General features: G+C 27.9%; 1 protein-coding gene across 1 annotated transcript; it reads right to left on the bottom strand.

Annotated features, from left to right (window-relative positions):
• Nucleotides 1–8408: 8408 nt before the first annotated feature.
• On the bottom strand, nucleotides 8409–22242 carry LOC145843931 (uncharacterized). The gene is made up of 5 exons (XM_082951210.1): nucleotides 22119–22242; nucleotides 14478–14692; nucleotides 14037–14196; nucleotides 12507–12630; nucleotides 8409–9982 (listed from the first exon to the last, which is right to left on the bottom strand). The coding sequence occupies exons 1-5, from the start codon at nucleotides 22183–22185 to the stop codon at nucleotides 8953–8955; spliced, it is 1596 nt and encodes a 531-aa protein (XP_082807336.1). The 5' UTR covers nucleotides 22186–22242; the 3' UTR covers nucleotides 8409–8952.
• Nucleotides 22243–22891: the final 649 nt, after the last annotated feature.

The raw sequence follows: 22891 nt of genomic DNA, 5'->3' as shown, positions 1-22891 counted from the left end.
CTTTATGTTTTATCAGTTTGTAATGAAATGTTGTTTGTTATTTAAAATTTAATTTTTTTAAACTGTTTTTGTGTAAATCACTAAATGTTATTGGTTGTTGAAACTTTTAATTCTGATTGACACATTAAATATTTTTTAAAGTTTAAGTACTAATTACTAACAAATTTATAAACTTAATATTGGTTTTTAAACAATAATAATATTTTATAACTATCACAAAATATTTTGAACTTAATACAAAAGTTTCTCAATTTACTAAGGCCCAAAAATAGGGTTTTAAGCACTTTTCTTACCTTACAAGTTGCTATCTGACATAGCTAGCAGTAGATTTTAATCCCTTTTGTTGAATTTAAATAAAATTTTAAGTACAAGTTTGGAAAGCTAAATAATAGGTCCCTTATTTATTACATGACCAGATAATAAGGCAAACAAAGACAATTCTGTTAAAAATATTTTTTCTCCAAAAATTTTATTCAGTTGTTACAAAACTTTTTAAGTCTTAAATAATCTTATTCTAGGATCAAAAAAAAGCTAAAACATAATTTATCTTAGTTTTTTTTTGTTTTTAATCGTGTTATTTAAAGGCTTATTTTTTTAAACATTTGAAAAACTGTAACCATAAATACTTTTTCATCTGCAAGGATGAGACTTTTAAGTTAATTGCTCAGGAAGCCAATGTAAAGACATACTATAAATCAGTTTCTAAAATTTAAACAAAACTAGTCAAACATCTTTTTCCATTCCGTTTATTGAAAACTTTTACATATTAGAATGTTATGTACTCTAAAAACTAACCTACAGTGTATATTTTGACATTTCAAAAAAAAAAACCTTTATTTTTGTAAAAAGTTATGGATTCCCTTGTTGCTTTAAATTTTTGACAGCGATTTATACTGTTATTAAATTAGTGTATAAAACTATAGTAACCTATAAAAAAAATATATAATAAAGTTATAATAAAGTCTTACTTCTTTTAAACACCTTATCAATTTTCAATAGTTAATATTTTAAAGATTAGGATTGTTGTGAAATGTAATAAGTTGAAAAAACTAAGAAGATACAAGTTCGAGATCTAAAATATTTTATGTTATGATATTTAAATTCTAACAAATAGTAACTCATTTGTCACCATACTATAAGTTACAAGTATATAAAAAAAATTAACTATTATTTCTTTAATTTACACTTAGTTAAAGTATGCTATTTTTGTAGTTGATAAAAAAAAAGTTAATAAAATTTTAGAAAGTTTATGAAAAGATTAACATAACTTATTCATGGATTCTTTAATTTACTATGTCATAAAGTTTGTCAAACCTTTAGTTTTGTTGAAAAAAAAAACGCTAAAAAGCCTGATTTTTTCAACAATTTTTACATGTAAAAAAAAATTTTAGATAAAGATCTATCATGTATAACTTACAGTAATTTGTTATAAAACATATTCTAAGTAGCATAGTACTTACTATATTTACATTTTTTTTCTATTGAAACAGTTTTATACCTTAAATATAATTTTTATACTAAAAAGTAGGAAAAATGTTTCCATTATAATATCAAAAGGCAGACTACCATAAAAGTAGTTAGTCTGCCTTTTGATATTATAATGGAAAAATTTTTGATGCTGATAATTAAAAATTTTATTAAAAAACAAACTTAAAGTAACTGTCACAATTCTTTAAAATGAAAAATACATTTTTTATTTGAATAAGAAATAGAAATATTTTTTCCATAAATTTAAGATGTCTTGCCCAGTGTTTTTATTTTAAAGAATTGTGACAGATATTTTAAATAGTTTTTGAACCAGTGAGTATTTAGAACAAAAATGATCAACAAAATTGTATATTCATAAACTTCTTTCTCAACCTATGACAAATAAATAATACTTTCAGTATCTTTTGTTTAATTGAAATCAAAAAAATCTTTAGTTTTTAACCTTGGGTAGCTTGGCCTATGTTACTTAATATAGTATGCTTTTCTGATGCAAATAGCAAAATTAATTTGTTTTCAATCATAAAATGTTAGTCAATAACAGGGTTAGCACACACCCAGGGTACTCAGGATGTTTTGACTTTTTTTAAAACTCTGAATGAATCAGGGCAGTATTTATTTTTTTTATTAAAATCTAAGCGTAGTTTTAAGTTTAATAAAACTTCACTACAGATTTTTTCTCGACTTAGGATGAGATAAAGTTGATCCAGTTTAAAAAAAATTATTTAAGTACCCAATGTTGTTCATGAACACTCAGAGTAGTATTTGACTCTTACAGTGGTAACCTTGCAATAAGTAATATATTTAATTATTTTGGGTGTCACTATTCAACTTTGAATTAAATTTGAAAAATTTGCCTACTTGTTTATAAAATTTAAAAAAATTAAATTAGTTTAAGTTAGTTTATTTCTTTAAATTTAAGTAAAGTTTTTGTAATTTAAGTAAAGCTCTTAAAGGGATCGCGTCCTTTTTGTAATCTTTGTTTTTGTAGCTGTTTCTTTATTTTACGTTTATTACTAAATTTTCAGTTATTTTAACAGTATTTATAAAATTCAAAGCTTATTTTGGGAGATACAAGCAATCTATGTTTGAGAGACAATAGATTCCTAAACAAAAGCCACAACTAAAAAGGCAAAAAACTACTTTTATTAAAGCAGTTTTTTCAAACTTTCATGGACCAATATATACAAATTAATAATAACTTGTAAAAAAATATTTTTTTACTAATTATTGCCCCCAACTTACTAAAATCGCCCACTTAGGGATACCCTGCTATAAATATTTTTGAATTTTCAGAAAATGCTTTTTGCAATATTGAAAAAAAGTTGTTGGAGTAATTAATGTCTAAATACAATTTTTAATGATTAAAAACAAATTATTTCTTTTATAAAGTAATTAAATTTAAGTAAGTATACTTTTATAGTTTTATAAAAATTACACTAAGAACATTAAATAACAGTATTTTTTTTAAACTGAGGAGATAATGATCTTATTTCAAAAGCTTTTCTGAAACTTGAAAAAGATGAAAAGTAGCTGGTGGCTTTAATTAAAAAACTCTGTAATGATGGTTATTCTCTAATGCTGTTTACCATTTAAATTATTTTAAGTTTCCCAACCTTTAGGTTGCCCTGCATTCTAGATTAAAATTCAGAAATACTCCTCAAGATTGTTTAAAACAGTTCAAAGTCGTTTGAAAATTTTAGGCAGACCCAGGCTTTTGTTTATGATAATCAGAAATCAATATTAATTATTTCCTTGAATGTTGTTTTTTTTTCTTTCACATTTTAGTCTTTTTTTTTTGTTCTTTTAGTTCTTTTTTGATATTATATTTATGTATCCAAGCTTTACTAGCACTAATAATTTTATTCTTTTTTTGATATTATATTTTTAGTAGTATTTTTTAGTACTTGCTCCTACTTGTTTTTAAAAAGGCTGCTTAAAAAGCTAAATAATAAAAAGACCTTGATAAAGTTATGGTATTTGAGCTTGAAACACGTTGCCATAAGTAACATTCCCAATAAAAGAAAATTAAAGTATTTTACAAAGTGTTTTGAAATGTAATGATGACAATTTGAGACATTTATGTGTATAATATACACTGTATATTATGAAATTTATGATTTTAAAAAGAGTAAGAAGCTGAGTATTAAATAAACTACTAGTGAAAAGGCTTTAAGCATCATTGTAAATCACTTATCAGTTGTTTTGTGCAAATACTACTTGATTCAAATTAATTAGTTTACAGAGCAAAACTTTTATTTATAGATAGAGATTTTGATGTATCCCCAAACTTGACTGTTACTATTAAAAAAATACTAACTATTCGGTTTTTAATCTCTACATAAATAAGTTTTAAATTAATTAAACTAAAGTTTATAATGTTTTCTTTTACCACAGGAACCATCCTACGGAAGATCAGGTGCTAAGATGTGAGAGCAACGTTCTAACATTCATGGAGTTCAACTTCTGCTAGTAATCCATAACCAGGATGGATGTTGGATGTCTTGCTGCAACTAGCAATACTGATGACATATCGAGCCGTGTTTTGAGAGAGGCGTAAATACTCGAGTGTAGCTTTTATTTTTCTTATTTTGTTACTTATAGCAGGAAGCTTACTTATTCTAATTAATTATCAAAAAATCAGTTTACTTAGAAGTTAAAAATACAGTTATTTTTTAAAACAGTTTCAAAATTATATATAAAAATATGAATTTCATAAATAAATTAACCACTTTATCTTATATTTTTTTAATCTTAAGTATCAAATGGTATTTATTTTTTGTTAATGTTGTTAAATATGTTTATACAAAAATGATATGCTTCTTGCTGTAAATAACTTTTTTATCGCTTTTCTCTGGGTTTTGTTTTGTCGCTAGAGTTTATGTGTATATATATATATATATGTACTAATTATTTACATTTAACACAAAGGATAGGTCTATAAGGTAAGTCAATTAGTTTATAGATTTCTAGCATAACTTAAATCCCCATATGTGCATTGCATTACATTTTAAATGGTTGAAAATTTTTACACAAGTTATATAACAAGTTTTTTGAAACATATCGTTTAATAATAATTCTTAATATGTTAAGATTTAAAGGGTAAGATTTATTTGTAAACATGTATCATTTTTAATGTCTATTTTTATTTTCCTCTATTAATGCTATTGAGTTAGCGCGTTAATGGTATATATAATCCGATATAAAAAGCATTTAATTAGTTAGGATTGAAAAAGGTTACCATCACTGTTATAACTTATTGTGAAGTTGTCCATTTTTATAAATTTTCAGCCATAAAGCATAAAACAGTAGTCTAAAGCAGTGGTTGTCAAGCTAATCAAAATCTGTGTACACCAAAATGCAAAATATAAAATTGGTGCACCCCAAGATCTAACTTTAATAAGTGCCGCTAGTGGTGTCACTACGTAAATACTTTTATTAATGCACTTCTCCTTGAAAGTAATAACTCAGTTTATTTTTATATGCAGCCCTTTTAACAACTAAAACTAGAATTTATCATTCGATCCTGTTTTTAATGAACTTTTCGCTGTCGTTTAACTTCATGAATATTATAATATAAACTGGATTTTTTTAGTATTCTAAAAATTTTGTGCACCCCTAAATGAGTTTTGTGTACCCTAAAAGTTGCGTGCACCCCAAATTAAATTTTGTGTGTACCAGTGTACACCTTGACGACTACTAGTCTAAAAAGCTTGTATTTAGTATTGGGTTGTTAAGCATTGATTGTTTATTGTGGTAAATTCCTTTGTTTTTAGGGGTAAATTTCGCTGAATACTATTTATTTAAATTTACGTTTATTATTTTTCTCTTTCATTCAAAATTTCGTATTTAATTGTATTTTTTATAAGTTTAATTCAAACTATCTGTATTGTTATTTGGAAAGCTTAATAGTACACAAAAGTTTTTTTTCTTAAAAGTTATTAAATATATTTATTGTTATAAATTGTTAACTACCTTCTGTAAAGGGCTAAAACGTGAAAAAAAAAACTCGGAACCACTTATAAAAACTACTGATCACGTAAAAATAAGGGTTATTAATTAAGAATTTTTCTTAAAATATTAGTTACATTAATATTAAGAACAAAAGATCTTCCATGTAGTCTAATAGAAGTTCTAAATTTTGCCTGAAAAGTAAGCACTTTACAATGCAGTACTATTTCAACTAATTATACTAGTTTAGCAGTTGTCACTGATTTTCAAATTGCAAGAATTCACTTATAAGTTAAAATTAAGTAAAAATTAGAGACAGTATGACTTATCGACCTTAGATGCAATTAAAAAAGTACAATTAACGTATGTTTTATAGAGCTTTTTGTTTTATACTTTTTATCCCAAGTCTACGTCACCCAAATGTATTAACAAAAAAGTATAATGATCAAAAATAACCTGAAAAAATATGCAAATCAGACTGACCTTTATGATTACTAACCGATTTACTTTAGTATGTATATATTTATAAAAAGTTAAAAAAAAATCTTTTTCAATAGCGCTCTACAATTTAAATTGGAGCCAAGTATTTATTCAACTAACAATAAATATTTATGTACATATATTTTAATATTTAACCATGTAATAACAAAAGTTTTATACAGCTGCTTACATATGACATATATCTACAATCCTCCTAAAAGCATTGTTCATTAGATATGTTTTGCAGAAATTTAAATTTTTGCTCAGATTTGTTAATTGTCCAGAGTGTAAAGTTTTATATTTATTCTTTATTTATAAAAGGAAAAAGGCGGTAAGCAAGATTTTTATTGTCGTTTTTACAAAAACAGTCTTTGAAGTAATGGCATAGTAGGTTATTTTAAATCTTCTCTAAAAACTGATTTATAGCTCAAATTATATAAAAATTTATTGTAAAACTGAAGTTGTACCAGCCGTTAGTCGGGTTTTTGTATAAGTTGATTTATTTTGTTTCGTTAACCAAAATTTATTAGGTAGCTGTCAAAATTGCACGCAGAAATTTGTTGATTAGTGTTGATTTATTAATTGTCTTCGTGCAATTTTTAATCATTTCCAGTTTTATTGTTGTAGGTTATTTGCACAGAGAGTAATCAATAGTATTCAACTAGATCCCTGTTAGTAAAACTTTTTTAAATTAATATTTATTAACTCATTCATAAAAGTGACCATGAAAATTTAAATCGTTGTAAGTTTAATTTACTTGAGCATGGAACTATAAGCTAACGAACGTTTATTATGTATTTTTTTATTGAAACAACTTGTTTGACTCTGCGTCGTTTTTAACTCATTTATCTAAAAGTTTTTCTTTAATAACAGTTGCTTGTATATTGAAAGGAATTTTTAATCGCTATCTTTTTCAACTCGATTATAATATTGTTGCACATCACTGCAAATTGTCGGCCCGAAAGCAACTTTTTTAGAAAAACTAACCCGGTATTTAGAAAAAGCTGCTGTCTTAAAAATTAGTAAAATAAAAAGTAGTAATCTGCTTCAACCATTTTAATAAGTCGATATTATATTTAAAAAGTTTATCGTGTCCATGCTACTTCAATGCCCTATTTGATTATCAGTTTTGTTATAGAAAATTTAAAACAACCACATTATAGCAGAACGTCTTCTATCATAAAATTAATGCATAGCTTTGGCTTAAAAGGTACAACAGCTGATAGTTCACATTTTGGGTCAACAAAAATAAAAATATTTAACTTTAAAGAATTACCTTAAAATACTATAATTTTATATATTATGTTAGGAATAGTTTTTTTTCATTATATAAGTACAAATAGAATTTCGTTAGAGTAGAATTTAACAACAACTAAAAATCTGTTATGGAGTAAAAGGGAGTTCTTAATATTTTTGGCCAAGTATTGTATAAATACAAAAATCAACTTTGTTTGCGTGTCAAAATGATTCTACTGAAAATTGTAAAATTATTGACAACTATGGTATTTCTTGATTACACATCTAAAACAAAATTCACTGCTAACAATGAACATTTGTTATAAATCAATAATGTCATCTGTATATATCAACTGGCAAGAAATACAAAAAAAAGAGCAATTATAATGGGCAATTAAGTTTAGTTATCTTTTTTGGAGATATTCCATGATACTGGCGTAGTGTATTAAACTGATCAACTAATAATTCTTTTAAAAGCCTGAAATTTATGAATAAAATCACTAATAAACTTAACATTTTAAATAACTTTTGCATGTAAAGTAATTAAATTTAGATTAGATACGAAAAATCTACCTTATACCAAATCCTTTTGTATCATTTAGATTTTTATCTATTATATAACTTATTTAAAGAGTATTACAATATATTTTCAATATTTTTATACTATTTAGGACAGATTTCTCTTTCAAAATAATTTTTATACTAAAAACAAAGAAAAAATGGTACTTTCAAAGCCTTGAAAAATTCAGAAAACTAGGAAAGAAAAATTAAATTTTTCAGAAATTTTTAATGAAGAGTTGTTAGTAATTATAAAAAAACTTATAAATATGTACCTTATTAATAAAACTACAATCGCTTAAAGCTTGCCTACCCTCAAGTATAGGGGTAGTAACGTACAGCTGGCGGAGTGAAAATGACCAGTCCGCAAATCTTTATAAAATGTTATTATAATGCGGCCTGCGAGAGGTAAAACTGCGGCCTACGAGCTTCGTTCGGTTTAGATAGTGCTAAGGTCTTTTGTCAAGTTTGTAAAAATGTAAGTATTGTTTTTTCTAAACACCTTTAAAGTCCTATAGACTTTTTGCTCAGTTTAAAAAATAATAAAAAGCCTAAGCAATTCCAAGGAAACCTTGATAGATTTTTTCTTACGTAGTTTAGCTATAAAAATAAATTTTCTTAAGCATTTAAAAATTTAAACAAGTATCTCACAAACATTAAAGTTTATTTTGAGTTAAAGCTTAACTTCGTTTCAATTAGTTTGAACTATTACTAAGAGCTTTCTTATACCTTTTGATTTAACACAAACCATGTATGAATATTTGTTAATAGGAATAAAAAATATTTTAGATCCAAAGCGTAAATGTAAATAGTTTTTTTAGTTTAAAATATGTAAGTTTATAACCTTTAAAATTAAAAACAAGTAAAACATCAAAAGCAAAACATGATTTAAAGTAAAATTTTAAAACTATTACGTACCATAAGTGTCAGCATTAAGTTTAAAAAAAATAACATTAAGAGTTTTTAATATTTGTTTCTTAATTTTATGCCTAACTTAAAAACTAGTACTCAATAAAACTTCAACGAGCCAAAATATTACAAAAAACGCAAAAAAAAAAAAACAGTCACAGTCGCAAATTATTATTTTTTGCTACAACTTCTCATCAAGTCTCATCACTTTTCAATCAAAAGCTCTCTGAGATTTTCCATATTAATTATTTTACTCAGTTCTCTCCAAAGACATCTTCATCCACATCAAGTCTCCACGTCAGCGTCGTTTCTCCTCACGCGATCTCCTCCTCACTAGGAGCACTTCACGTCGTCCTGCTTCCTGACTCCTGAACCTTGAACTCCCTTCCTGTTCCTCCACTTCATCTTGAGCTTGGTGCCGCACGCCAGCTTGAACCTTCCCGGAGCCTTCTCCTCCTGCTTCACCTCCGAACCCTCGTAGTTTTGGGAGAGCGACAGCGCGGAGAGCTTGAGGTCGGCTGAAGGAGTCTGCGGCTTCTTGTGCTTCAGGTTGCACGTTTGGCGGCACACCAAAGACTTGGAGTGCATGTATACGGGGCGTTGGAAGGACTTGTTCACCACTAGGGGACTCCTTGCGCACTTCGAGCGCGTCTGGAACGCTTTGTGGCGCTTTTGAAGGTACGGCGCGTAGAACAGCTGCTGGGTGTTCCCCTGAGAAACTTTGCCGTCGTACACCGGCGACGGGGGCTTTTCCTCGTCGCGCATCTCGACGTCTTGGTGGTTGCCATGGAGAAAAGGGAAGGGGAGGGAGGCGCTGGGGGTGCAGGGGGCGGTCTGGCACTTGAAGAAGCTGCTCGAAGTCGCTCCGACGTAGTTGGCTGCTGAAGTCGGCTTTTGGAGGTTGAACCTTCTCGGCAGGCTGTTCGACTTGCTCGTCCTCCCGAGCGCGTCCTGCATTGTTACGTCACAGTCGTCGTCCGGAGGAGTCTCGTCCTCCACCCCGTCGCTGCCCAGCCTCCTCGACTGCTCCTGAGGCGTCTTGTGGAGGTCCAGAACCACCCCGCAACCGTGGTAGCCCTGTTGCCTAGCGACCGTGGTGGTTTTGGCGGGGCGCAGGTCAAACTTGAGACCCTTTCGTCGTCTCGAGGGGGCCGCAGACACGGAAATGGAGGAGGAGACGCGGAAGTTGGGGCAGTGAACTTGAAATGAGGGGGTTTGTTGCTGGGGAGTGGCGGATGGAGTGGGGATTGTTTGGGTTTTCTTCTCCAGCCTGCCGCAAGCGGTCAGCTTCTTCTCGTACTCGATCAGCTGGCCCAGGAAGTTGAAGTTGGGAGAAATCGTCGGCCGCTTCTCTTTCACAAATCTGAAAAATAAAATTATATATAGAAACTCAAACGAAAAACTTTAATGATATTTAAAAAAAATAAAATTTAGAAATGTGGATGTATAAAATAATATGAAGCATAATATTAAAAATTTGTCTCTAACTGAGAAAGTTTTTGTTCGTAAAGTTACTTTAAGAAAAAAATATAGCTGAATTTTTTGCTTACATCATAGTATATAAATCATCAAGTTATTTATATCACATTACCAAACAACATTACGAATGAGTTAATAATACAGCTGCTAAATAAACACGTTTAAATGGCAACACTCTCTTTCCAAACGATTATTTCATCAAAAATATCGCAACAATAAATCTCTAATAAATAAAAAAGAACACTGAAACGAATGCGTGGAAAACACAAAGGGCAGCTGAAAAGCGCGGTTTCAGCGTGGAATGCCACCGCACAGCTTGTATGACGTAACAGAGGCAGACAATTGAGAGCTGTTCTGCGGTCGCCACACTTTGGACAAAGAGCGAAGGGCAGAAATAATTGTCGGGAAAAAAAGAGGTTTTTCATTCGTAAACTTTTGTGCTTAATCCCTCTGCTATTTTGAGTGAGTTTCGTAGATCTAGTTAGTCTATAAATAAGTTGAGGAAGAAATAGAACACTTAAGGTTTTATAAGTTTGAATAAAAACGCAATACCTCATTCAAAAGGTTGTTGAAGTTGTTTCTGAGAAGCGCTACTTATTTCATATATAAAGATAATTTTACAAAACATGAACGTAACGATATTTTTATCAGTTCTGCAAGTGAAAATAACATGTATTCTTTTAAATGCATGTAATATTCTGAAAATAGTAGTTTATTTGCTTTTGTTTCGCGCTAAACAACTTTTTTTTTTACTTTATACCATTTATTAAAATGCCGTATTTTTTTTAAATATTTTCAAGCTATACGTAACTTAAAACTCTTTAATATGGTTAATGTAAGCTTAATTTTTACTAATTCAGTTTGTTTGTTTCATAACGGTATTATTCTTTCATGAATAGTAAAATGTGTAGCACCAAAAAAGGTAATTAAACTTTTCCAAAACTACATGTATGATTAGTTTTCTTCATTTACTATAGTTCTTTATATTGATTCTGAACTAGTATACACTTAAGAAAACTTTCTGTACCAAAGAACAAAGCAATAACAAAACTAAACACAAGCAGTATTGAAAATATTATTTTGAACCTTACATAGCATGTACTGTACAGGCTAACTGAAATGCAAAGTTTGATGATGAAGCTTTCATGAGTAAAAATTATTTTTAACTTTTCCGGTTACTCAGATAAAATAGGTTAGAGTTAGGCTAATATTTGAATATAAATGTGAGCAGTAAAACACGCTAATCTGCTAGTTGTGGTCGAAAACTGTTTATGTTACGAAAAAATGCGAATACTTTTTATTGTATTACTTCATTGCACATAAAAAAAAACTATTTAACAGATCATATAGTTGTGAAACTTTTTTGAAATAAATAAATTAATTATTTTGTTTTTAATGATATGTTTTGTTATTTTAAATAGCTTTCAATGCATATTCATTCAATTAATAAAGTTTGAAAACTGATAAAAAATTTTGTGTTTAAAAATCTAGTATGCACATGGTTTGTAGTAAGCAAGATAAAAAGTATATAAACAAAGTAAATGTAACAAAGAGATTAATTTGTTCCTGTAAACACAAACAACATGAAAGCTAGTATTTAAATATAAAAATAACATAAAACCGTGATAGAGTGGTCAGTATGGCTAAAATAAATTATTTTCCAAAATTAGACTGAATTAATCTATTGTTCGCTTTTCTAAATAAATATGTCAGTTTGTACCGGTAATTATTTACACAATAACATAAACACAAAATCATGTTAAATTCGCTTGTAATGGATAAACGATGTGATAAAACTTTTATGTAGAGGAAGTGTAAAAATATTCATTCTTTTTTTTTTCAATTAACAATAACTGAGCTAACAAGTAATGTAGTTTACTTTAATGGTCAAAACTAAAATAACATGAAAATTACTTTTTAAGTACAAGTATTGAATTAATTCGTGCTAAAGCGGTCATTATGGATAAAACTATATGTTGAAAATATGAAGAAATTTATTGTTCTTAAAAGAAAATTCTAGTTTTTAGACAATAAATATTACTGTCAAAAAACATAAGATTTGGCAACATTTATTTTATTTGTAAATTACGAACCAATCAAACGTATAGTCATTATCTTTTAAACTTAAGCTAATGATTGATTGTTTAAGCGGTCATTATGGATAAAATTATGATAGTTTATATTTTAAAAATGTAAACAAGTTTATTGTTAATGTAATATTCAAAAAATAGACATCGTCAAAAAATGCAGATGTTATTTGTCGTTAAACAAACTGCCAACCATTATTGATTAAACCTGAATTTTTAATTACTCAATTGTTGTTTGTACATTATCAAAGTGTAATTGGCACCAGACGTAGTTCGAGGTAACTTGTGACGTAAACAATCATATATATGTATAACAAGTACCTGTAAGCGTCATTGTGACGTAACTTGAGGTAGTACATGACGTAGGCGATGGCGATTGTGGCCGACCTGGACACGCCCGCGAGACAGTGGACCAGAACCCGCTCCTTTTTCAACCTGGCCTCCTCTGAAAAAAGTATTAACGTTTAATTTAAAAAGTTTATTATATACCTTTTAACTTTTAAATTTATAAAAAAAATATTTTTGATATTGTTTGAAAACTAAAGCATTTTGTTAGTCTTTAAAATGAATGAAAGCTTAATAATAAATTCTAGCGTTTTATTTCAGTTTGTAGTTTTCAAGCACTTTTAATATTTATCTATACAAGTTTAGCCTAAAATAAAACATTGAAAAACTATTTATAATTAGTACACATTTTTGAAATTTTGTATATTTTATTAATAAAAAATAAATATAACTTGATTTTAACTTACAAAACAACTTTTTTTTACAGTTTTTTATAAACTGTTTTTTTTAATATAATAATAATACTGCTCTAAAAAGCTTTTCGGCACACAAAAATAAGCAACTAAATTACCAAAGTTTATTTTTAAGCAATAGTTTATACAATTAATGTTTATCTAATTTACTACAAAAATGTTTTTAAAAGTCATTACAAACTGAAACGAAATGTTGACTTAGCATTAATTGGAACTGGCGGTCGCGCGGTCGATGATAATATCTCGAGTGAAATAACCGTCTGCTCGAAAATAAATGATGTCATCACAATTATCTCTAAATAGTTTGCAAGAAACAGTTTGGTTGTGTGTTTATTTTTGGTTTATTGGAACCTGTTCTGGCGGTAATGCGTTAATAGAGCACTTAGAAGTTTTTATGTTGTCTTAATTTGTTCTTATTTTTGAAGTCAAAATTAAGTTTAATTTAAATTAACAAGTAAAGTTTTTTTTACGAGTAAAATCTTGGTAAGATTTAGACAAAAACTAAACAAACTTTCTTAGTATGTCTATAAAAATTCCAATAATCTATAAAAATTTTATTTTTTTTGTTTGAGTTTTAAACTATAAAAATTCAGTTTTTAGGAACTACAACTAAAAAAGGTAAAAAGCATCCTTTTCAAAATAAATTGTTTTTTAACCTAAAAGGCAAAAAAAAAAACATTCTATATACGTAAAAAGAACATAAAACTTAAATTGACATAAACTATATGTAGCAGTGTTTTGAAAAGATGCAACTTAATTTCTCAAAACAAAAATTTTAACCCCAAACCATAAAGATTTTTTATCCAAATTTATAAACCTGAACATTAATAGCTTTGTTGGGACCTTTTAAAACGCCACGATTTTTAATAAGTAAAAAGAAAAGTTTGTTTCGAACTAAAACAAACAAAAAAAACTTAGAACTGAAGCTAAACAGTTATTTTTTATATATAAGAATTACAAACCAACAACAATCAACAAAGAACGTTATTTCACATAACCTAGAAATCAACATGTTATTTCAAACAAAAACAAAAAAAGAGTATATTATAGACTAAATAATTTATTTATTTTATATATAAATAAAATTACAAACCTAGGAAATCAACAGCGTCATCCAAATGAGGTTCAATATTTTCCAGGTTGTTGTCGTGAACCGCAATCCTCCTGAAATGATCATCATCCAACAATGGAGGCCTCTTGCAATTTATACTTACATTCAGCACCCTCGATATCCTCTCCTCCTCCATAAGAACCTGTGTTAAAGTATTGATATTATTGACAAAAACAAAAGTAATGAAAAGAGTTTTTAAAATTACTTACGTTACTTTTTCGAGTTTTGGTAACTTATAAGTTAAAGTTTTCAATGTTATTTATTTGATTAAACTAAAAACGCCTTTTGAAAAAATGTACAATAAAAAAAAGAATTTATTTAAACATAAAAAAACATTTTAAATAGTTACATACCTACTAGTTCAAATAATATTTCTTATCAAATAACACTTTTTAATAGAATAAATAAAAATTCAAAACACACCGAGTCTTTCACGTCGCGTTCCGATCCCAGCAGCAGGTGCGGGAAGATCACCGTGGCTCTGACCGGGGGATCTCCCGCGCATGGCTGCGACAGCGTCCTTGCGCCACCACCACTAGAGGAAGTTCTGGACTCCTTCGAAGTGTTCAGGGTTAAGTTGCGGCCACTGGGTGCCGCCAGGTCACGCGAGTTCGCGTCGAGCGAAACTTTCAAGGCGTCTGAAAATAAGAATATTTATTAAACTCGAATATCGATTTTCTCTTTTGTTTTTGCGAACAAAAAATGTATATTTAACTCGAACTTTGATTTATCTTTCGATTTTCTCATTTTAGAACAAACGCTGCATGTTCAGCCGCGCTCATTTTATTTCTCCTTTCCGCGTTCTTTTTTTAAAGCATCAAGAAAGAACGTGGAGTCGTGAATTATTGATGGGTATATGCGCGCGGGGCGGAATATTTTCATGGCTGCCAGTATGCCGCTCCGAAAATCGATCAGAATTTCTCAATACTTTTATCTTTGCAGAAACACTGAAGTTTTTTACGGGAACACCTGCTGGCGATTAAAAAGCGATTAGCGCTTGGTTCGGTTGTTTTTAGATGAAAAAACGACTGTTTTACCAGATATAAATTATCTTTAGAATTACGAGTGTTTTTGTGAACGAAAGTAATTCTTATAAATTATCTTTAAATAAACGACTGTGGTTGTCTTAAATATTTCTTGTTTTTTTTTTAAGTATAGTTTGATTTTTGATCTTTTAAATTAAAAAATAACTTTAAAAATTTTGTTCGAACACCTTGTATATAAAATATTGTATGCAAGTAAAGTTTAACAAAAAATTATTTAACTAATGCATCTAACTTTTATTTTATTTAATGAAAGTAATTGTTTTAAGTTTTCCTTTATGTTTTTGCATGATTTTATATTTAAAATTTTTCATACAACTCAAAAGTGCATTCTTTATTCACATGCTCGCGCAAAAAGCTTTTGTAATTGAAAAATGAGCGTCAGGCGACTTTGGTGATTGGATTGCTCGGTGATACACCCTGAAATTAATCCCTTTACCCACTTTCGACCAAGCAACCGTTTCACATTAGATTACTTCATTTGCAAACTCGCTTTTTTCCAGCGCAGTCTAAAATACCCATGATTTGCTTAAAATGACTTGTGCTTTAGTTTTTAAAAAGCTATTTTAGTATAAAAGTAGGTGTGACAAATTTTTTAGATTGTAATATAAGATAAGAAAAATTCTTGTATAAGTAAATTTTTATCGAGTAGCGAGTTTTTACAGTGTTTTTCGCAACACTGAAGCTTTATCTCTTTTATCTGAACTCTAATCAAGCCTTTTCAAATTTCTTGAAAATTAAACAGAACATCGCAAAAAATAATTTGTAAAAAATTCTTAAATTCCTAGTTTTTAAACGAAACACCAATAAATAAACAACATTGTAGTTTTCTTTCCCTAAAGCTGCTATTTTTTTACAGGTTTATGTGGGATGCCAGTAATTTTATGTCCGATTTCATGTACCATGCTCTTGATTATTTTTCTCTACTCTTTTTTGCATATTAAACTTGTTTTACACAAGATATGTGTAGTGTGAACGCTTTCAACTGCTCTTTCCAAGCTTTGGTAACATTACAAACATTCAACTTGTCAGGAATGTTGCGAGCACCGAATAAGGTAAAGTATTTGAAACCACGTGCTTTTCGAACATGGCTATTTTTACTTTTTGCAAATCTGGTGTAATGGATACCAGTGGATATTTTTCACAGAAGTTATTGACTTGTTTGAAACATTAGTTTGATTAAGTTAAAGTGTAAGTTTTTGAAATGTGGGTACGTATGCTTTTAGTTTGTTTTTGAGAACTTCTGTACATTTGTGCTTTTACGAAACACTAGCTATATGTGGATTTGGAAAAATTAATTTACGCTGGTATATAATTAAACTAATCGAAAAACATCATAAAAATTTGTTGTTTAGTGTTTTACTTTTTTATACTTTGTTTTACAAATAAAAATTTTACAAACTATTTGAATGCACTGAGTTTACCTCAAAAGCATAGTACATAAACTAGTCAAACAATTTATACTGACGAAATTATCATAAAATAAAAACAGTTTTAATAAATTTAATTATTCAATTCGAAACAAAAACATTTAAACATATACTACGATAAAACATAACTTTGTCATTTTTTCCTTTATATTAAATTAAAGTTTTTTGAATCTTATTAACACCACATCGTAAAAAAAAACTATAGAAAATACAATGATGTTCGTTCATGACTTTTTTACTGTTTTTCAACAATAAATTGAACGAAATTTTTACAAAATTTTTGTTTCATAACGCAAATGTCGCCTCTTCTATTATTTATAGGAAAAACCTCACAGTAATTTTTATTTAATTAATTTGTCTGGTGTTCTGTTTCTACCATTAAAAGCTTATGAAACACTATATTCACTAAGTAAATTTTCCAAATTATCTGTATAAAAATATCCCTGCCTTATATAAGCTATAAACACTATATTCACTAAGTAAATTTTCCAAATTATCTGTATAAAAATTAGCTCTGCCTGATATAGGCTAGAAACAAAGGCACAATAATTTATCAAAAATAGTTGTTGTTAGTTTTTTGACAAATTTTCATAACAATCAAAGTATATATTCAAAACAATTCCAAACAACTTAATTTAGTTTTGTAAGTTTAAACGTCTTAACGATTCTTCTCGCGAGATCTTAATAAATAATGCTTTTATTGTTTTCCTGTTGAAGTAATTTTAACATTGTTGTCGGGTTGTGTAAACAAATAACTTATGTTTACAATAAAACATTCACATTTGAGCGACGTTTATTTATGTAGTTTGAACGTTTTAAAATAGACGGTTTTGTTGACTGTTCTTTCAATTTATAACATTTTTTTTTAAACTTTAATCCGTTTTTCGTTTTAATCAAGCAAAATGTTTAAATACAAAGCTCAAACACAAGCTTGTTTCTAATCCTACAAACGCATTAACGACTTAATAGACATTAAGTATTATGTTTTTCGGATTAAAACAAAAATAAATTAAATCAAAATAAAAAAACTTAGCATAGCCCTTTGTAAGTAGGACTTATTGATATTAATCCCTAAAACATTATTTATTTGCATTTTTTATCCGAAACCAGCGAAAAAACATCGCTCATTTCTGTCACGGAAAATACTCTGAAAAGTTCGCAGAGATTACGTCTGTATGTAATTTATTTTGACACCATGCCCCCTTCTCCCCACGCGATGACGAACAATTCGGATATCGCGTGTAAGCCAGCAGAAAAGTTCACGCCTCAGCGGTTTTCATCTCAGCAGAAGACTGGTGGCGGCAGGAACGTTCTGTGACGTAACAATCACCGACAAACAGAAGTCAACTCCTCTTTTGTTTATCGCTGACGGGGCTTTTTGTTTTAAGAAGCATGATTGGAGGTTGCGGAACAAAAAGATTTTTTGTTTTTTTGGATTTTATCTAAAATTATCGCCGACCTGACGATTCGAGACGGAAATTTCTCGACGAATTTTTTCCAGTCTGGATTTTTGTGAGGTTTGTGTTTGTGGAAAACGAAAGTGAAAATTATGCGTGGAAAGTTTTAGAATAAGTTTTTAAATACCCAAAATAAATTAAACTTAGTTTTTAAATAAGTTATCTTTTCAAAGGAACTTTTACTAGCAAAAGTTATTTTTAGTTTCAGAGCGAAGTTGACTCTATATGTTAATAAAACCACCTAATGTGAAAATGAAAACTATGTTAGTATTTGTTTTCTCAAAAAGATCACTCCAGTACAGTTTTTAAATAGAAAAGGGAGCAAATACAAACAGATTAGTTTTTTGTGGTTGAAACTGTTTTGAAAATTTTTATTGAGCAGTATTTCATAATTTTTTCTGATAAAAAAGTTTGAAACGAAACAAGGAAACTATTTGGTTGATAAGGAACTATTACGTCATCGTAAAAAGTATTAATCATTTGGATTCAGTCTGTGTACAAAGGTCAATAAATGAACTTTTAATTAAATTATAACAAAATGCATAAAACTTGATACGGTAAAGTTTTGAACGAATTAAGAACTTCTTGTTGGCGATTCTTTATTTACTTATTTGGAGAACTCTACTTTGTTTGTATCTAAACAGGCGTTTGCTTTATTCATAGTATAATACTAAAAAGTTAAATTAGAATATAGACAAAAGTTCAAACAAAAAAATTGGGTACAATATGATATAATAACTTGATAGCTCTATTAACTACAAAGTTTTATTTAAATAAGATTATATTGTAACTACCTCGCTGTCACACAAATTAAATTAAGTTCACTTTTCCTTCGGTGTAAACTTCAAATTCACAATTTAGGTTATAAAGATTACAACATTTCAAGTTCTTTTAAAGCTGTTTCATCACCAGTGTAGAGCACAGTTGTGACTAATTCGTCAATTGGCAACATTTTAGTTCAATTGAAAAGACGGTTTTATAATGCGCTCTCTCGACAAAATCACAAAGTACAACCAACTTTTTTTAAATACTTTAAAAAATCTCAATAACTTACCAGCTGAAAAATTATGTATGCTAACATTTTGAAAAGTATAATAAAATGCTTTACGTCACAAAACTACAGCTGATAAAACAGATGTTGTGTAAAATATTTTTTTTGATAAAAATACTATAAAGAGAACAGTTAAATGGTGTTTTTATAGTATGCAAAGTATTACAAGTAACATAGTATTCATTTAACTATTGAGTTAAAAACAAATTTGACAAAATAATCTATCCAGAAAGAAATTGAAATTTTCAATTTAAGTTTGAACAAGATTTACAATTTGAAAATCTTGCGGTAAAACAGTGTAATTATGTTTCTTAAAATAATAAAATTGTAATATTACCAAAATCGAAAAAGGTAGACTTTTCCAACGTAGTAAAATTTGTTTTTTTATTACTTATAATTATGACGTAACTATGTATAACCTTTTATCGTGCACTTTTATTACTCCAACTATTAAATAGCCTTTCTCACATATAAATGTAATGCTGGTTAAATTTTTTAGTCAAACATTTAACTTTAAGTTTTTTTTTTTGTTCTTTTTACAAATGTGTTCAAGATTTCGTTATTGTATGAGCATTTGGCTTTAGAAACTTGTAAAAACAAAAAACTTGGTTTGGGTTTATTTAACTGCAAAATATATACATATAGATGGTTTTTTATTTTAATTAAATAATATAATTTTCTCTATTAAGAAAAGCATTACACGTCTTGCTCCCTAACTAACTAACTAGTAAAATAATTTTAGCTAAACATAAAAAGTTTTGAAGTTTAATATGTATAATGTAAAACTTTTAGCATTAACGATACTAGTTGAGCGAAATGAGCATAAATGGTGGCATATCACACTACAATATTTAAAATAGAATATCAAAAATAAAGTTATCAGAAACTTGTTGTTAAAAGTCAATAAAGTTTATAAATACATTTTACCAGCCAATCGTTTAATGTATAAAAAGAGTTATATAAAAAAATTGTAGCACTTCCACCTCTGCTATTTTTAAACAATTTGTTTAAAAATATGTTTTTCTTAATTAAAATTGATGACATTATAGGTGAAGATACAAATTATTGATTAGTAATACGTAAGCTTTATTTTTAGTAGTATATTTTTTATGATTCACACTTTAAGCTTTTACTTTACTTAAAAAACATTTTCAAAAAGTTTAATTCTCAATAGTCCTTTTTATCATGTTTAGGGTATTTTGTCACATTATTGGTCCTGTGACTATTTTTTACTTGAAGAAAAAAATTTGTCAAAATTAAATTAATTTTATCAATGTTGATATATACGTTATTATAAGAGAATTACATAGATAATTTTAATTTAGATATTTTCTTTACCTAACAGTATTTTTTTTTAGTTAAGATAAATAAATGTATACGAGATTTACTAAATCAAGTTGGCGTTGTAATTTTATTTAAAATAGCTTCGGTAAAAATAACCAAATGCGTAACTTTCTTTTTTAACCTAAATTTTGTATTTATGGACGTTAAATAAAATTTATATTATTTCAATCACAAAGTTGCTTTTTCACTTTAAACAAATTCAAATGTCAACGATCGAATTTTACAGTTTTAATTCAACTCGGTAACACAACACTTTTTTCAATTTTACATTCTGGTAAACCTTAAATTATTATCAATTTCGTTTGTTGGCAGACAGGTGGTAGCGTCTTTCAAACAATTCGAGAAATTGAAAATCAGAAAGCACGCGCACAGTGTTTCCAATCTGCTTTTCTTAACTATTTTCAGATAAACTTTATAAATAAAGGTGACGCAAGCGCTATCTCGTATCATCTCCATTCACCATTGTTGTTTTGCTTTTTGTGTGTGTGAAACGTAGTAGGCTTTATTTATAAATACTTTTGAGTTTCTCAAACTTTTATAAATTTTTTATGAACATTTGTATAGGACATATTTAGCAAAAACTAAAAACAAAAGATTGAAACGTTTTGCCGAAATTAGGCAAAAGTTGGTAAATTTTAACGCAGATAAATAGTGTTTTTCCGAAGTTTAATAACTTTTTTAAGTGTTTTTAATATTCAAAAAGATTTATTTGTCTGTAGAAAACGTTCTTTAGCACATAAAGTTATTTTTAAACGTTTATTTTATAGAGATAAAAAACTGGCGTTAATAAATATAGTAAAACTTGTTAGAACACTAGGGATGCTTTATAAAAAAATGTTAGTTTTATAAGTTAAGTTAATCAAAAATCTAAACCAAAAGCTATAGCTAATTAAATGGTAAACTTTTTGGGTATATCTTATACTCAAAATATACTTTGTTCTAGACAAGACATTAAAAGGTATCCAAGTGGTGTGCGACTCGATAAACGAAAGGTTTTTTTGTGCACCAGGTCCTAGGACCACATATTGTGAGCCCTTTTTTGTGTCGTTCAATAAACTTGCTATAACATCATACATTACGTTTTTTTTTCTTATTTTAAGGTATATTTAATTTAAGTAAAAAAGCTTCATTAATATAAAACTACCAATTACACATATTACCGTTATAATTCTAGAAAACTTTAGTAAGTATTCTATAACAGTTAACTAATTTTAGTCTTTTTTTTTTGTTTTGTTTTATTTGAATTCAAGTTAAGCATATTTAATCTTTCTATGATCAGGTTTTCCTTTAGAAAAACCTTGTATGTTGATGTTTTATAATTTTTTTGAAACTTTAAGATTGTGAAATGCGTTAAATTCTTCTCGCACGTTTAGTTTTGTAGTAATCTGATTAACTATGAGCTAATCGAAGTCATTAAAACATGTCAACGTAAAACAGTGAATTACAATTTATAAACTACTTTCCAAAATAGCAGAAATAGGTTTATATAGAACGTTTAAAAAATGTATACTTGTTTTTAAGAATGTAAAACTTTTTTATTATGGTAAATTAAAATTATTTTTCAATCATCAAACAAACACATTCAGTTTCCAACTTATTACATACACAATTTATTTGTTTTTAAAATCTACTCCAAGTCTTCCTTGAGGTAGTTTTTTTAACAGGAAAAAATAAAACTACTTTACTACTAGTTTAGTACTACTTAATATATTTCTAATAGTTTTTATAAAACTACTTACGTTTTTGATTTTGGTAGTTAATTCTCTGAATAGCGGCTGGCAGTGATGAATTCCTTGAGACTGGCATTTCGATATTAAATTGTTTTTATGTTTGTTTATTGTAATAACATTGGCGCTATAATCTGAAATTTTTGTGTTGTTAATAGTAAATTAATATTTTTTTTATGTTTATTTTTTGTAGAAAAAATGGCACTATAATTTGTAATTTTTGTGTAGTACTTAGATAACGTTTATTTAGTTTCATAAATTTAAGTATATGTCTAATGTAGTTTTAATTTTTTTAAATTATGTAGATTGAAAATAAGTAACAATGTTGTTATACTAAAAATTGCAATAAAAGTTACTTATCCAGTTGACTATGATAATCAAATAAAGTTCTTTTTCATTGAATTTTTTTAATGAACTTAAAAAATCATAAATAAAAGGTGTAAAAACATGTTAAACTACATACTTCAATATTTTTCAGCATAAACTTAATTGGCAATTTAAATAGACACTAATCTAAATCAAAATTTATAACTTTAAATAAATATTCAGGTATATTTACAGCAATCCAACTAAAATTTCTCTCACACTTATCTCGCTAACTAAAAACTTATAAAAAACAAATCAAATAATTTAAATCATTAAAAAAAACCATCACCAAACACGTTTCAACCAGGCAATATTTTCTGACAAAACTCGTTTGCTAAAAAATAACGCATTGTGGAAAAAAACAGCGCGTTGCAACTTCTTCCCCGTTCTCTCGAATGCGAGAGAGGCAGAAAAAGATT

Source organism: Thalia democratica, chromosome 9 (assembly GCF_965202585.1).
Source record: "Thalia democratica chromosome 9, ktThaDemo2.hap1.1, whole genome shotgun sequence".
NCBI lineage: Eukaryota > Metazoa > Chordata > Thaliacea > Salpida > Salpidae > Thalia > Thalia democratica.
Note: the sequence above shows the minus strand (reverse complement) of the source record. Positions and strands in the feature narration are given on the sequence as shown.